This window comes from Eublepharis macularius, chromosome 17 (assembly GCF_028583425.1).
Source record: "Eublepharis macularius isolate TG4126 chromosome 17, MPM_Emac_v1.0, whole genome shotgun sequence".
NCBI classification, from domain to species: Eukaryota; Metazoa; Chordata; class Lepidosauria; order Squamata; family Eublepharidae; genus Eublepharis; species Eublepharis macularius.
Window position 1 is genome coordinate 20,791,229 of NC_072806.1, and position 16,344 is coordinate 20,807,572.

Below are 16,344 nucleotides of genomic sequence, written 5' to 3' on the forward strand. Positions count from 1 at the left end.
CCCCACCTCGTCCACCTTAAATTCCCTTCCCCACCCCTTCCGCCCTGGCCTGCTGGCTCACCTGCCTCCCTCCCCTGCATCCCATTGGCACTGGATCCCAGCCAGGACCGTGCCCCAAAACCACCCGCTGGCTCCACTTCAAAGGCCTGGATGGGAACCACAGCCTGGCCTCGCCACAGCCTGGAGCAGCCCGAGCAGTTCCACAAGAGCCTCTTGCCTGCTTTGAGCTGCTGCCGCTGCAGATGCAAACAGCCTTTGGGCATACAGAGGGATGCCAGCCAAGATGCAAAGGGGGCATCAGGGTGTTCAGCTGAGATTAAAAGAAGTGTGGGGGGGGGCGGGGGGGACCAAGCCTGCCGTAGGCTGTTCTTTCCACATGCCACCTTCTTTTGGCAGTTTCAGGTGGGTAGCCATGTTGGTCTGTAGTAGAAGAGCAAGATTCGGGTCCAGTAGCCCCTTAAAGACTGACTAGATTTCCAGGGCAGGAACTTTCCCATCATCAGATGAGTCTTGAATCTTGAAAGCTCATACCCTAGAAATCTAGTTAGTCTTAAGGTGCTACTGGATCCAAATCTTGTTCTTCTTTCATTAGTTATGCTGTAAGGATGTTAATCGAGGTTGCCAACCTCCAGGCGAGTCCTGGAACTTTTCTGGAAATCCCACTGATCTCCACACTACAGAGATCAGGAGGAAACGGCAGCTTCAAAAGGCAAACTCCATGATAAAATAAAGATTCAAGGTGAAATCCCTTCCCAAACTCCCCCTTTCACAAGCACTGTCTCCAAATTTCCAGGAATTTTCCAAGCCGGAGCTGGCAACCCTACAACATTCTGCAGTTGATCACCAGAAGTTCCGGAGCTGAGCCTTTTACACTGCCTTCCAGACTTAAGCCCTGGCTACAAGGGAAGGCAAGGGATTCTGCTAAGGTCCACAGGTCCAAGGTGGATTTTTACCAGTTCTCCCCTGTTATTCTTAGGGGTCTATGTTCCGTGCCACTGCAGATGGGTGGAATTGGGGGGGGGGGGGAATTACACACCCTACGTACCTGCAAGAAATTCTAGATGGGATGCAAGTCATTGAGTGGGCATACATGGGAACACATTCATGTGTGTTCTTATACCTGTTCTCATGCAAAAGAACATTAGACCTGGAAGGAGGGTTTTAATGCTGCAGTCAGCCCTAGCCCTGAGAAGTAGCAATAAAGAAGACGTTCACTCTGCACATGTTCAAAGGCATAAAGGAGAAAGTTCTAGTGGGGTAGCCACGTTCATCTAATTGTGGCAAAACAGAATAAAAACCCAGTGGCACCTCAAAGGCTAAAAACATGTATTCCAACATGAGCTTTTGTGAAGCAGAGTTCACTTCTTCAGATACAATGGGGAAATCGCAGAAACTATACAACTCCTCCCTCTTTCCTCCTCCCCATCTGTACTTTTCTGCAAAAAGGAGGTAAGGGGGTTTCTTTCTTCCCATTGTATCTGAAGAAGTGAGTTCTACCGCCCGAAAGCTCATACTAGAATAAATGTTCTTAGACTTTAAGGCGCCACTGCATTTCTGTTTTCTAAAGGAAACAGGTACACGCTGCATTTGTCTAGTAGTGCAGAGGAGGAGGCACACTTCACATGCTTAGAAGTGCAAAGGAGGAACATACACACATTCTGCATCTGCTCAGAAACAGAAGTGGGAGGGGGTCTCACTGTGCATGTAACTCAGGAGCATAAAGGAGGTGGGTTTGGCACAGGCTTAACAGAGGAGATTCACACCCTGCAGCTTCTCAGAAGTATATCCATTGATCACTTTTTTAGAACATGTTTTCCCTGGGAGGGTACCCTCAGCACATAAAGCCATTTCTTGCACTGTGGAAGAAGTATTTGGCCCCTACATGCACATCTGGGGATTCTCGGGCAGGAATCGGAATTCAGGAATCTCTCTTCCCCACCAGCTTGAGCCCAGGAATCAGTCGTTGGAGCTTTCTCCTCTCAGGGACACATGGTAAGGCTTCCTCCCCCCTCCCCCTTCCGCACTGCTCTCACAGGGAAATGCAGTGGAAAGGCAGCACCCTGTAATCATATTCTTCTGCAGATGGGGGGGAAGGTGGGGGGAGGTAGGAAGGAAGGCATGGCGCTGCCTGGCCTGGTTGCTAAGATCTGTTGGCAGAGTGGAGCCTTCTTGCACAAACCCCATCTGAGTGCTCTACGCTGGCATCTTTGCCAAAGCCAAGGCCTCCCCTTTTGCCTGGATTGCGCTCCCCCTCAAGACCACCCACAGAGGCGGCAAGATCAGCTTTGCCCAGGCACTCTGGTGTCTGGATAGCCCTCTGGATTTGCAGATATCCTCCCTCCCTCCTCCTCCACCCCCACCACCCCGCCCACACACCCTACTCCCCAGAAACTCAGACTATGAGGGCTGGTGGTGTGCCAGAAAGAATCTCCCTGGTGGATTTTGCAACTTCTTTTCCTTCCGGAGTTAACACGTTTAGGGATGCTGTGGAAGCGGCATGCATTCTCAGCAGTATGCCCCCGGAGTCCCTTGCAACGTTGCAGAGAATGTTTGAATGCAACTTGCTCAGTTTGTTACTGTCATTTATTACATTGTGGCAAATGGCTTATGTTTTGCTTCAATGTTGTTTCGGCTCTGGATCAGATTTCTGCTTGTTTTCAAGTTTCCGGAATCTGTACCGTATTATATAGTTGACTGAATGTCCTGACCATTATCATATTGAATTACACTGTGTAATCTGCCTTGAGTGTGAAAAAGGCAGATTATAAATAATGTAAACAAACAAATAAATGGACGTGTGTGTGGAGAGAGAATGTCTCGGGCCACCCTATGCCGCCTTCACATATTTCGGAGCACATAAATTGGGTCTCGATTCCCCATCTTGTGTCACACACATTGTGGGTTCTCTTCTCGTGTGTGGGATGTCCAATTAGGTTCAGGCCCTTGGTGCGCACAGAGAAGGGGCTTCAGCTTTCCTCCCTTGCACCATTTTTCCAATCTGAAATAGCCTAAGTGTATGCTGTGAAGGCTGGTGTTTGATGCTCATCACAAAAGAAACCAACCAGATCCCCAAGTTGGCGTCCCAAAGAGGCCAACCAGATTGCCAAGATGGCGTCCCAAAGAGGCCAACCAGATTGCCAAGATGGCGTCCCAAAGAGGCCAACCAGATTGTCAAGATGGCGTCCCAAGGAGGCCAACCAGATCCCCAAGATGGTATCCCAAAGAGGCCAAGCAGATTGCCAAGATGGTGTCCCAAGGTGTTATTGGGATTGTTGGGAAAACCCATGCGTATAACCGGTTTCCCCAAATAGCACCTCTCTCCTTCCCAGGACTATTTCAGGTTGGGAAAATGTTAACCCCATCCTAACTGGGACTTCTCATTATTTCCCTTTCTTCATAAGCTCATTTAAACCAAAGGTCTTGAGCAAAACCAGTGAAATAAAATCAGTAAAAATACTATAAACAACACAATTAAACATTAAATACAAACATAAAATTTCCGGAGGATGGAATAAATGAGAACACCCATCGTAAGAATGCCTCAAAGAAATCACCAGTGCCAAACATTTGGTAACAGAACAAGTTATTAAAGGATCGACACCTGCACATGTGGAAATGAGAATCCACAACTCACTTGGGATTGTGTTGGGACCCTAGACCCACTCCTTAATGTGTGAAGAGCATGCCCCCTTTTTCTGAGACTTCTAAGCATGTAGCCTGTGCTTGGCAGAACCTTTCATTCGTTCTCTCCATCCAGGCCTTTCCCCTGACCTTCTTCAAGCCTCAAATCTTCAGTCCCCCCAAAGTGCCCTAACTTAGCACTACCTTGCTCCTCCACTGCCTTCTACTCCCTCTAGGATAGCCACCTCTGTCCCCTTTCTTCCCTATTTTCATATTTTGGGAGCTGCGTACATCAATCCCCTGTACAGAGTAGAGTTTGCCCATACTGGCTGTGAAGGCTGTTTTGCATGTCCAAACCAACTTTGATCCATCTTGCTTTCAAGTTTCAAAAAGACGTATGTGGAATGGAAGGATCTGGAAGTGCCAGAAAATACATAGTTGTTAAAATAATATTTACTAGGGTTCCTTTTGCAGAGTATCTCTATAGTATGGAAAGCCAGCGTGATATAATAGTTATTATTTAGTCAGTGAATTTTTATCCCATCCAAGAAGCTCAGAGAGGCATACATGGTTCTCCCATCCTCCATTTTGTTCTCAGGCTGTCCTGGGAAAGAATGACAGGGTCACCCAGAAAGTTTCATGGCAAGGGGGAGAATTGAACTTGGTCCTAGTCCCGCACTCTAACCACTACACCCCACTGCCTGAGATTATCAGATTAGGATATGTGAGACCCAGAATTAAATTTGCACACTGCCATGGAAGATCGCTGAGTGAGCATGGTTCAGTCATTGTCTCTCAGCTGAACCTACCACACAGGGTTGTAGTGAAGACAGAATGAGAAATGAAAATCCCTCTTGAGTCCCTTGGAGGAAGGGTAGGATAGATAGATAGATAGATAGATAGATAGATAGATAGATAGATAGATAGATAGATAGATAGATAGATAGATAGATAGATAGATAGATAGATAGATAGATAGATAGATAGATAGATAGATAGATAGATAGATATTGCCAAGTATCTATCTATACTTGGTAACAACTACAACAACAACATTCGATTTATATACCACCCTTCAGGACAACTTAACGCCCACTCGGAGCGGTTTACAAAGTGTGTTGTTATTATTATCCTCACGACAATCACCCTGTGAGATGGGTGGGGCTGAGACAGCTCTGAGAGAGCTGTGACTGCCCCAAGGTCACCCAGCTGGCTTCAAGCAGAGGAGTGGGAAATCAAACCTGGTTCTCCAGGTTAGAGTCCTGCTGCTCCTAACCACTACACCAAACTGACTCCCCAAAACTGCTGTTTTCTTTGTGCTGTAGCCATTTCAAAAACTGAAATGGCTGCAAAGCATGAGGAAACATTCCTGGCTCTATCCCCTTAGTCTCACCTCCCGCTGATTTAAACCTAAGTTATGCATTAACTACTTTTGAACACATTCCTCCTCTGTTGCAGCCCCTTCTGTACAAACGTAGAATGTAAGCTCCTTTTGGCAGAATCCACTTTATTTCTTATGTAAAGCGCTATTTGGAACAGGCATTATTAAAAACAGTAACTAAGAACCTGGGAGGGACGGTGGCATGGAGTAGCCTGATCTTGTCAGATTTTGGAAGCTAAACAGGGTCAGGGTCAGTACTTGGATGGGAGACCACTAAGGAAGACTCTGCAGAGGAATGCAATGGCAAACCACCTCTGATTCTCACTTGCCTTGAAAGCCCCAGGAGGGGGCACCATAAATCAGTTGTGACTTGATGGCACTTTACATACGCACAACTAAGGACCATCTGATTTCTTCTGCTTAATCCCTTTGTTCTTTTGGAATTTCTCTCTGTGCTCGTTCACTCCTCCAATCTGGCTGAACTAGGAGAATTTTAAGCATTCCATCTGGACCTAGTCATGGGCAGTTTGTCACCAATTTCAGATCTTTCCCTTAATGGGCATCTTTTCTCTCCTCTGTGTGACCAGTGCACTCGTGTGTATTGATAAACTGCTGCAAAAGAAGATTCGTGCAATCCTATATATTAGCGCATTAAGATTCTGTTTCTGCTCTGTTGGACTGAAGGGCACATGTGTTCCTGCGCATTGGTAAAACATTACAGTCAAAGATCTTTGATATGTCTTGGGTACGATCAAATCACAACATAAAGAGGCAGTGGTTTGGGGGGGAACACAAATGATCAGAAGGAACTGCAGGAACATCTGGAAACAGGAAAGTGGAATAGTGGCGCAAAATAGCAGATTTCTAGCAGCACCTTAAACACTAAACCAATTTATTCCTGCATAAGCTTCCTTGAGTCAGAGTTCACTTCCTCAAATGCTATGGAGTATATGTCCATTAGGTAGATGCATCTAATTAAGTGAGCTCTGACTAGTAAAAGCTTATGCTGGAATAAATTTTATGAATCTGTAAAGGTGCCACTAGACTCGTCTTTCATTGTGATGCTACAGACCTACACAGCTACTTGAAAATCGTTTTCTATACTATTGGTGCCAAAGTGTTGTCAGTAGGAGTCTCTCTACATGAGATAGGTGAAGAACACATGTCAGGAGATGCAATGGTAGCCGGGAAGGGCAGTTTAAAAAGAGACCCGGCAGCAGGGCAAAGGCTTTGCTATACACCAGAGCTGTGTGAAGGGGCTGTGAAATATCAGAAGGGAAACTTCAGCCCATTATAACCTCTCCAGGTCCAAGCCTGGCTCCGGAAGGCAGCTCCAGCCTGTTTCCATCCCTCACTGCCCTCTGGTTGCGATCCCACACAGTTTTAGACTGGAGAGGTGAAACTGACAGCCTTAGAGAAGGCGAAAATGAAATTGACAAACCCTTGGAGGAGCAATATAGCGGGCTGTCTTTTTAAACTACGCTTCCCAGCTAACACTGCATCTCCCTACCCTTGACGAACATGCGCCAAGTCGTCTCATGTAGAGAGATTCTAAGAAGATAACAATGTACAGAAATAACTTAATTACAACATGAAGAACTAATTCTATACACTAACAACATTTTAAGCAATGAAGCAGGGGGTGGAGGGGTGGGATAGCTCAGAGGGAAGAAAAATCTCACGAAGAAGGTTCCCAATTGTGGCAGTGGATAGAGAAGGCATGACTCCTCCTCTATAGGCATGCACAGGCCAAGCTCTGGCAGGCGGGCAGGGGGGAATGCTAGCCCTAGAAGTTTCCTAGCTCTGCACAGCTGCAAAGCCCATGATTGTGAAGCAGAGACCACAAAGGAAGGTTTCTAGTACCGTCAAGTTCTGGAAACAAGAACAGGTAATGTGGAACTCCAAAATCCAGGGAAAAGGTCAGTGGAGGAGAATGCTGGAAGCATCACTAAAATAGGAACAGCAGGGCCATTAACAAACAGCGTACCATGGCAGCTGGCTCACCCTCTGGAATAATAGCCCTACTGAAACTGTCAAAAACTGTTTGCCAACATGGGATGTGTTAGCCAACGTTCAATTCATTGAGTGTTTTGCACGTACTTACATCTCTCCCACCTGAGGAAATGCACCTTAAAGGTTTTTCAGTTTTTCTGGATCATACTTGGTGTGTCTAGGCCTACAGGATTTCAACAAGCCCTTTACAAAATCTAACTTCTTATCACTGAAACAGTTAATGGCGTGATGATTCCTAAACTGGAACATCAAAAAGGTGGGCTACCTGAGTCCCCATCCCCAAATTCTCATGTGTCAGCCACTTCCCCCGTTTGCACTGCCATCTTGGCCCTCTGAATCCATTTGGCAGACCCTCTGGGCTGAACTCCTTGCCATTTCAAGAGCAAGATTCAGATCCAGTAGTATCATAGAACCATAGAATTATAGAGTTGGAAGGGGCCATACAGATCATCTAGTCCAACCCCCTGCCCAGGGCAGGATCAGCCTAAAGCATCTCTGAGTACTTTAAGTACCTTAAAGATCAACTAGATTTCTCGAAATCTCATACTCTGGAAATCTGGTTGGTCTCTAAGGTGCTGCTGGACCTGAATCTTGCTCTTCTACTACAGACCAACACAGCTATCCACCTGAAATGATTGCCATTACAATAATGAGTACAGTGCCAAGTGTGCGCCAACCAACCGTCATGGAGGATTTGCAAGAGGAGATGGCTGTGGCAGGGAAGTAGTTAACGCCTCCTTCTTTCGGAAGGAAGGAAGGAAGAGAGGAAGTCTGATGAGCAAAGTGCAAGAGATGGAATGATCTTACTCATACCTGCCGCTGCCTTTGATCTGGGCGTCCTTGGAGAGAGCATGTGCAAGCAGGTACCTGCCAGAATTGCTCCAGCGGGCGGGCTTCACAATTACAGAGCCTGCCTGAAGCTGAGGGTTCAGAGGTCAGAGCCAGAGTTTCCCAGCTGTAAGATCAAAGGCGGCAAGGCTCTCAGAGGCTTTGGGGCTGCCCTTAGAGGAGAGCCACTATTGCAAAATGGGAGGGCTGCAGCTTGCTGTCAGGACATGGCCCTCGGCCTCAAAGGCTGGCCATCTCTCTGCCAATTTCTGAGCATCCCACACAAGGAGAATTAAACGCTTCTCCGCTGCCCTGAAAAATCTCCACTCCCTGCTTTCCCAATTCGATTTATTTTTTAAAAAAGAGAGGGGCAGATGCTTCACAAAGAGATTCTAAAAGGGATCCGTTTAAGATCCTGCATGCTGCCATGCTTCGAGGCTCAGTGGCTGAGGCGAACTTTTGCATCCATCTCCAGCAACATTGGTTTGCGAGACCTTAAGAGCTCAGCTGTCTCGTAATGTCAGCTTAGCAAAGGGCAGCAGTTCACACGACTTGGCAAAACCAGTCACACACCTTCCTGTCCCCCTTGGAACTGAAAGGGGGCGTTCCATAGGCATGTGCACATTTGGTTGAACAGGAGACGCTGCTTTGCGCCACCACCCAAACAAAGAGTGTTGCAGTGCGGGGCAATCAGTTTCTGAGCTCCATTGCAAAATGAAAGCTAATTAGCACTCTCCTTTGATCTAACAAGCCCAACTCTTCCACCCTGCCAAATCCCTTCCTCCTAAGAAGCAGAAGAGCACCCTTGTGGTGGATGCTTACTCATGTCTGAGTCGGATTTTCCAACAGGGAACCCTTCTAAGCCAGCAGACTCAATGTTCCTGTAAAGGACGTCTCTTCAAGATCTCCCGCAGGACTTCTTGGGGAGACTTGGTTCCTCCTCAGCAAGGTGATTCCAGGAATCCACCATAGATTTGGTGCAAACTCCACCACCTGTCACTGGAGCATATCCTGGCATGAACACATCCTCCAATCCAAATGATTGAGAAATTGACTGGGACACTTTGCCAAATGGGAGACAAGAGATTTGGCACATCTGGTTTGAGAGCTTCACACACGTACCTTATTGGCCAGTGACAGACAGGGATGGAGATCCCGCTCGGGACGTTCCAGTTTGACGATGGAGACAAACCCCGGGATAGTGTGCTCGTCTTCACTGGTGTTACACAGAGACAGAGGGTGGAACTGGGGAGAGAAAGGGAAAGCTCTGCTCAGAGAAATCAGCATTCCTTTAAGATTAAAATAGGCTTTGAAGGAAACCAAATTTGCAGTATCAAGGGATTGTGCTTTGTCAGGTTTTGATAAATGCCGCCTTCAGACCTGATGATACAACAAAATGGATTCTTTGTTCAAAGGGGTCTGCATCTAAGCCACAGCATCATAAACACAAGCTTAATAAAAATGTTGGAATTGTCATGCCGGAGCAGATCCCTGGTCCATCTAGCTTAGCATTCAGACAATCAGGTGTGGGCAGCTAGTTACTTGAGAGACCTCCAAATGGGGTTGCCACCCTCCAGATGGGGCCTGGAGTTCTTCCAGAATTACAACTAATTTCCAGACTACAGAGATCAGTTCCCTTGAAGAAAATGGAAGCTTTGGAGGGTGGACTCTACGGCATTACCCTGAGCTCCTCCCCTTCCTAAACTCCGCCCTCCCTAGACTCTGCCCTCAAATTTTGAGGAATTTCCCCTACCTGGAGTTGGCAAGCATGCCTCCAAAAGACAAGGTGGACTTACTTATTTCAATCATGTGCAAAGGAACTGTGTGGTTAAGTATTGGCATGGAGAAGGAATCTCGTCTGCTAATATCTTCTTTGGAAGCCTTGCTCTCCCTGCCCTAAGTGGGTAGTGGCCAGACATGGTTTCCTCTGTGGTGGCACCTTAACTCAGAAATGTCCTTTCTTTGTCAGGTTTCTTAATGCCCAACTAGTAAAGCGTTAGGTACCATTCTATTTTCCCAAGCATTCTGTTTAGTTTTTCTTTTCAGTGCTACATCTCTTTACTTTGCTGGTATTTCAGTGTTCTGTTGTTTATTCCTTGTCCTGTTTTTGTTTTTTGCTGTGTTTTCATGGTCAAAAATGCTATTCTAAGAAGAAACGATGAGGTCTGTGGTGGTTAATATTTTTCCTGGTTTTTATCTGCTTTGCTGGTATTTTTTTCCAGGCGATTGTATATGTTTAATTATTACTGAGACTTGCCTTTTTAACAAAGTGTAGAGTATATAGCAAATATTTTAAATAAATAAGGTAAAAAAACTGAAGTAAAAGCAAAACAGAACAGGACAAAAAATTAGGTGTCTGTAGCATTAAGAGGAAAGTGAGCAGGTTTGTGTTAGAGCAGGGAAAACATGAATCTCACAGGGAATTTTCCAGTGCCGGAGTTCCTTCCTGGCAAATGCATTTTGTGTTTGGACTGCCTGGCCCATGTGACTTTGCATCATCTTAAATCAGCATGGCAAATAAAGTCCTTTCAACTTTTGCTTGTTCACAGCATTTCTGCCTATCCTGCCTCCCCCCACCCTTGCACATAGAAAGCCCAAAGGATAAAGATGTCTTACTTTCTTCCGATTTAGAAAAAACGATCAGGTGAGTGGCTGATTGCGAGTCATAGGTAACTGTAGACAAAGGATGTCCCTTTGTCAACTCCGGGTTGAGAAATCCCTGGAGATTTGGAGGTTGAAGCCTCAGGAAGACAAGGTTTAGGGAGGGGAGGGAGTTTAGTGATGTATAATGTCATAGAATCCACCCTCCAAAACAGCCATTTTATCCAGGGGATCTGATCTCTGTAGTCGTTAGCTCAGTTAATTCTAGGAGATCCCCAGTCCACACCTGGAGGTTGGCAACCCTATACGATTAATCAGTCCGCCCACCACTTCTTCACTGAGGCATCTTAAAACGAAGAACCATAGAACTACAATGTGCTTCTTGAAGGCTGAGATAAAAACATGATTTTTTTTTTTAAGGAAGATTTTGTAGCCTGGAAGGGCAATAGAACAAAAACAAACGACAGATTTTTAGATGGCGGTAGTGGTGGGAATGTCAACATGTCAATCAGCCACCAACACACACATACACACACACCCCTCACATTGCCCGCTGGTCGGAAATCATGTTTGCAGGGGCAGGACCACCACCTGTGTGGCATCTGCTTCAGCAGGTTGCAACGTCTGTTAGACCAAAGGTAAGAATGCACCTGCTGCCCTTGGCAAAGGATCAAGGAATATCTTCACTGGAAACTCCGTCGCATCTCTCCCCCTCCCCATAGAGCCGGTCAATGGAAAACAGGCACTCTTGCTTTTGCAGAGCAGCTCCTCTGTTGGGGTGGGGGGTGGGGGAAGCAAGGCTTGTGGGCATAGGGGAAGCTGCCTTTGGGGCTGACGGCTGGCCCCGTTTGGAGCTGCAACTCTGCAAAGTAGGAGATGTACAAGCCTCACTCCCCACCCTTCATGAGGTCAGGCAGTTTGCTAAGTGTTGTTAATAATAGTAAGCATGGATATGCCTATTGCACCAATAGCAGGGTGAAACGTCTATCTCTTGGTCACATCAAACGTCCAGTGTATGCAGGAATCCAACCAGGCCTTCTCCTCCCTCCTTCACTCTCTCAGGATAGCCCCTCCCCTGGGCAAATGTACCTGGAGAACGAAGACTGCTCCTTGCACTAGCTTTGCCCTGGATCAGTCATGACCAATGCAGAGTCAAGATCATGGTCACAGCTGGGGAAGATGTGCCCCACTAGGCACAGTGTAGGGGTGCCAACTCTGGGGTGGGAAATTCCTGGGGATTTGGGGGAGGAATCTGGGAAGGCCAGGACTTGAGGAGGGGAGGGACCTCAGCAAAGTATAGTGCCATAGCTGCTACCCTCCAAAGCTGCCGTTTTCTCCAGAATAATAAACAGTATCACCTTTAAGACTAGCCAACTTTATTGTAGCATAAGCTTTCGAGAACCACAGCTCTCTTCATTAGATGCAAGAGAGCTGTGGTTCTCAAAAGCTTATGCTACAATAAAGTTGGTTAGTCTTAAAGGTGCTGCCAGACTCTTTACTATTTTGCAACTATAGACTAACAGGGCTAACTCCTCTGAATCTATTTTCTCCAGAGAAAGTGATTCCCATAGTCTAAAGATCAGTTGTAATTCTGGGAGAACTTCAGGCCTCACAGGGAGGTTAGCAATCCTAGCATAGTGCCAGTTCACATGTGAACTGTTGGTTTTTGGATGCAGGAACTATTATTATTTATTTAATTCAATTATTCTCTCCCGTTTTCACAAAGAATCAGGGTGGATAATATTTTTAAAATAAAAATTTTAAAATCAATACAATAAAAATCATCTCACCATTTTCTCACAGACATTACAACTACACAAAATTCCCTTCATAAAAATTCCTCCTGAATAGAGACAGGCACGAACCAAAATATGAACCAAAATTCAGCACAAACCAGGGCCGTTTCCAGATGGCTTACCTGAAGCCGCTCCATGCCGCAATGTTGTGGATCGTGCCGGGGAAAACGGAAAACTGTGTGAGAAAACGCGATATTTCGCGTTTTCCCCGGCACGATCCACAACATTGCGGCATGGAGCGGCTTCAGGTAAGCCATCTGGAAACGGCCCAGGCCGGTTCGTGGTTCACAAATGGGGGGTTTGTCAGAGCCCATTTCTGACGAACCGCCACGAACTTTAGGCTGGTTCATTTGGTTCAGTTTTTTGGTTCATCACTGCAGATAGCCTGCGCCGATCAATCAGTTTCCTAGGCAAAAGGGGATGGACTTTCTGCAGACCTTCTGCTGACCCGGAAGTGACGATTTGCTGATGCAGGTGTGATGTTTTCATGAACCAAATGAACCGGTTCGTGAACCAAGGCAGGTTTGTGAAAGTTCATGGTTCATGAAATGCGATGAACCATGAACCACATGGTTCTTCCCCCCCACCCCCGGTTCGTGCCCATTTCTATTCCTGAACAATTTCATTTAAAACATTTTGTGGAAAGATAATAGTATGGGACCTTTCTTGGCAGGTCTAACAGAGAACACATGGGGATGACGTGTTTTCTTCAAAGTGGCAGGAGTAGTAGTAAGGGAAATATAACAGTCTGATGTGGCTAGGTCTTTGCTAATAAGTAATGAACAGATGGAATGGCGTTTGCAAAACTTCATGGCACTGGCCACCACACAGAAATGCTGAATAGGGTCATAGTTTTTACAGACAGGAAACTGAGGATGGGAAAGTTTGACGTACCTAAGGCCAGATGACAAATCCTGGCCTTGGGTGGTAGGGACAGGGGGACAAGAACAAGTTATAGGGTCACCATGATCAAACAACACACATGCTGAAAAATGGTGGGAAGGTTATACTGTGATGTAGGCTTGTGTCCAAGGAGATAAGGCAGGATAGAAATGTTGTAAACAAACAAACAAACAAACAAACAAACAAACAAACAAACAAACAAACAAACAAACAAACAAACAAACAAACAAACAGTAAATCCACCTTCCTGTCAATCATTCATGAAACCAGATCAAAGTACATGCCAATCTGCTTTTCTGGTTTTCACATGTGTGGAAGGAGAAGGGTGAAAACACTTGAAGAGGCAGTGATGGATTCAGCCTATGAGAGGACAATTTACCTCAGAAAATGGAGCCCAAAACTTGACTTAGGCCATTTCCACACGTCTTTCCACCTTGTGCAAAATTGTGCAAAACTCATGGAATGACAGCGTCTTCATGGCACAATTTCCCCTCATGACTGTTTTGTGGTACGATGACATCAGAAATTGCGCCTTGAAATGGAATCATGATGGGAAATCATGCCATGAAGTCATCATCATTCCATGAGTTCTGTGCCATTTTGTGTAAGGGAAAGAGGAAATGGCCTATATAGTTTAGTGCCTCAGCATGTCTTAATCTGGACTTGTCGTTAACTTTCATGGTGCCACGGAAACAAAATCATAACTGCCTGCACCCGTTTTGAAAATGGTGATGTCAGAAATCGCACGGAAAAGCTGCCAGTGTTCAGTGAATGGGGTGCTATTTTTAAGATGTGGGGAAATGGCCAATGTCTACTTCCCAAAGATATAATTTCTTTTAGGAGAACTGTAGTCTGGAGATCAGTTGTAATTCCAGGAGATCTTCAGGCTCTACCTGTAAGCATAGATCTGTGCATATTCTTCCCATGGCTTCTGTTTTTCCTCTGCTTTCTCTCAAAACTATTAAAATTTAGATGAGAAATGGAACAAGACTCTGGTTAGCGACATTCCATATGAGTTCAGGACTTGGGGTGGACAGGGTAGAGGTTTATAAAATTATGCATGAGGTGGAGGAAGTGGAAAGGGGAAACTTTTCTTGGGGTGGGGAGTCACCCAACAAAGTTGATTCACAATGGAGAAAAGGCAGGGTTTCTTCACACAACACATAGTTGGCTTACAGAATTCTCTGTCCCACTTCTGAACATTCCCAATCATGGGCAGGGAGCATACACATGTACATCTCCCCTGAATGTAAGTGCTGTGTTCACAAACTGGCAATCACATGTAGGCATGGAGCTAGACCAGGGTTCTCCTGGCTGCTCTCTTCATATAGACAGAATGTGGCAAAGGGTCATGTGTGCTGAGGAGAGGGCTTGTGCAGTGGTGGCGGCTTATGTGGTGGCCACCAGCTACAAAGGGGATTCAGAACCTCTCTGTCACATTTTGGTTTCAACACAAATGCACATAAAAACAAGCTGAGGCTTCCTCTGAGCTTGAGAGTCAGGCCACATGACCCCCCCCCCATCACCCATTGTCCATGAGGAGTTTAGAAAAAATGCATGTCCACAGCTGTTAGAAGGACCTCCAGGGCTCATGAGGTTCTTCATGTTTATGCATACAGCTTTCAGATTTGAGCCTTGGTGTTGGAAACCACTCTGGGGCTGACTCTGTCCTGGCCCGTGCTGAAAAGGCTGGGTGGTAGGCGACCCTCCCTGCCAACCACTCTGGCCCACTTCCCTCGACCTCGGCCAGGTGCAGAACAAAAGGAACCTCCCGCTTTCATTCCGGAACGGCGGCTTTGAAGGTCAGTGCTGGCTTGTTGCTTTGTCTGGCCAAGCAGGGCCTGCCTTCCGTCCGCCCTGCCTGCAGGCCCTCAGCTCTGAGCGTTGCGGCAGAAGCAGTCCTTCGCAAAGGCTGCCTTGGGAGCGGGAAGATGAAAAAAGAGTCACCCTGCTAATGTAATAGCTGATGGCCTCTCCAGTGCCGTTTGAACTGTTTACAGACTGAGTTAACGATTACAGGCAATGTGTACCTTGGCCGCCTGCCCGAAATTCTTACCCGCCCGTCAGATATTATCAAAGAAACCTTCCTTGCTCGCCTGGAGTCCTTCCAACACACCTCAGAGAGATGCCGACACCAAAGGCGGAGCCAAAGTTGGCACTCAGGCTGCGGAGGCCCAAGCAAGTTATTCTCTCAGCCGGGGAAGGGAGTCCCACTTGGCTGGCTTGGGGGCTCCAAGTGGTTTGGGCATGCTTAGACGGAGGGAATTTGGGATGCCATTTCAAAGCCCAAAAGGACCTCAGAGGCAGAAAGGATTGTTGGTGGGTGAAACACCAGGCTGAACCTGGGTTCAAGTCCTCATTCTTGCCTGGTCACATGAGGCCTTGGAATGATGACCACGGGCTTATATGGTTTTCCAGGAAGAGTAGACAACTCTGTGGAGGATCAGTCCATCAGCAGAGATTGGCTACAAAAGCTAAAATAATTCTATGGTGGAGCAGTGTTGCATAGGGGACCAGGGCTCCTGTTACAGTGAGAGATTTCCCTGACCCCCTGGGTGCCTACCACTGCTCAGTAGAGGGGAAATAGGTGGCACCATGATGTCACTTCCATTTCGAACCCAGAAACGATGTGGACGTCAACATGTCGGGGCAACGCTCTAGGATTCCATGTTGCTATAATGCAATGATGTCGCTTCCAGGTTTGTGCCGGAAGTGACACCACAGCATTGAGATGATGCTTATTCCCCCCTATTTGCATGTCCCTGCCCCCTAACCCTTCTGTGGCTGGCAACCTTAGACGGTTGCGGCAAAATTAAATAGGACCCCAGGGGCACCTTAAAGACTAGTAGTGTAAACTTTCAGGACTCAGAGCTCACATCATCAAATGCTCTAAGTGTATGGAACACATTTTTGTTCGTCTTTAATCTGCCCCTGGACTCCTGTTTCATAGCTAAACAAAACTTCCAGGCTCAGAGGCAGGATACCTCCAAGTACAGGGGGCTTTTATGCTCTGCTGGTTAACTTTCCATTAGGATCTCTGGGTGGAAATGGGTTGTTGTACATTCGGTCTGAGCCACCAAACTTCTCTGTTATTATGTAGCAGCAATAATAATCCTCTCTACAGTCATTCCTGTCTTTTTACATTTTTTACATACATTGTCTCAGGAACCTTACAGTAACCCTGTAAGGCAGGCATTATTA

General features: G+C 46.5%; 1 protein-coding gene across 1 annotated transcript in view; it reads right to left on the reverse strand.

The window, feature by feature from the left end:
• Window positions 1-16,344, reverse strand: part of RNF43 (ring finger protein 43) — a 53,712-nt gene that overhangs the window by 22,737 nt on the left and 14,631 nt on the right. Inside the window, exon 2 of the mRNA XM_055002036.1 lies at window positions 8,966-9,088. Coding sequence (XP_054858011.1) covers window positions 8,966-9,088 — 123 coding nt within the window. The remainder of the gene's footprint in view (window positions 1-8,965; window positions 9,089-16,344) is intronic.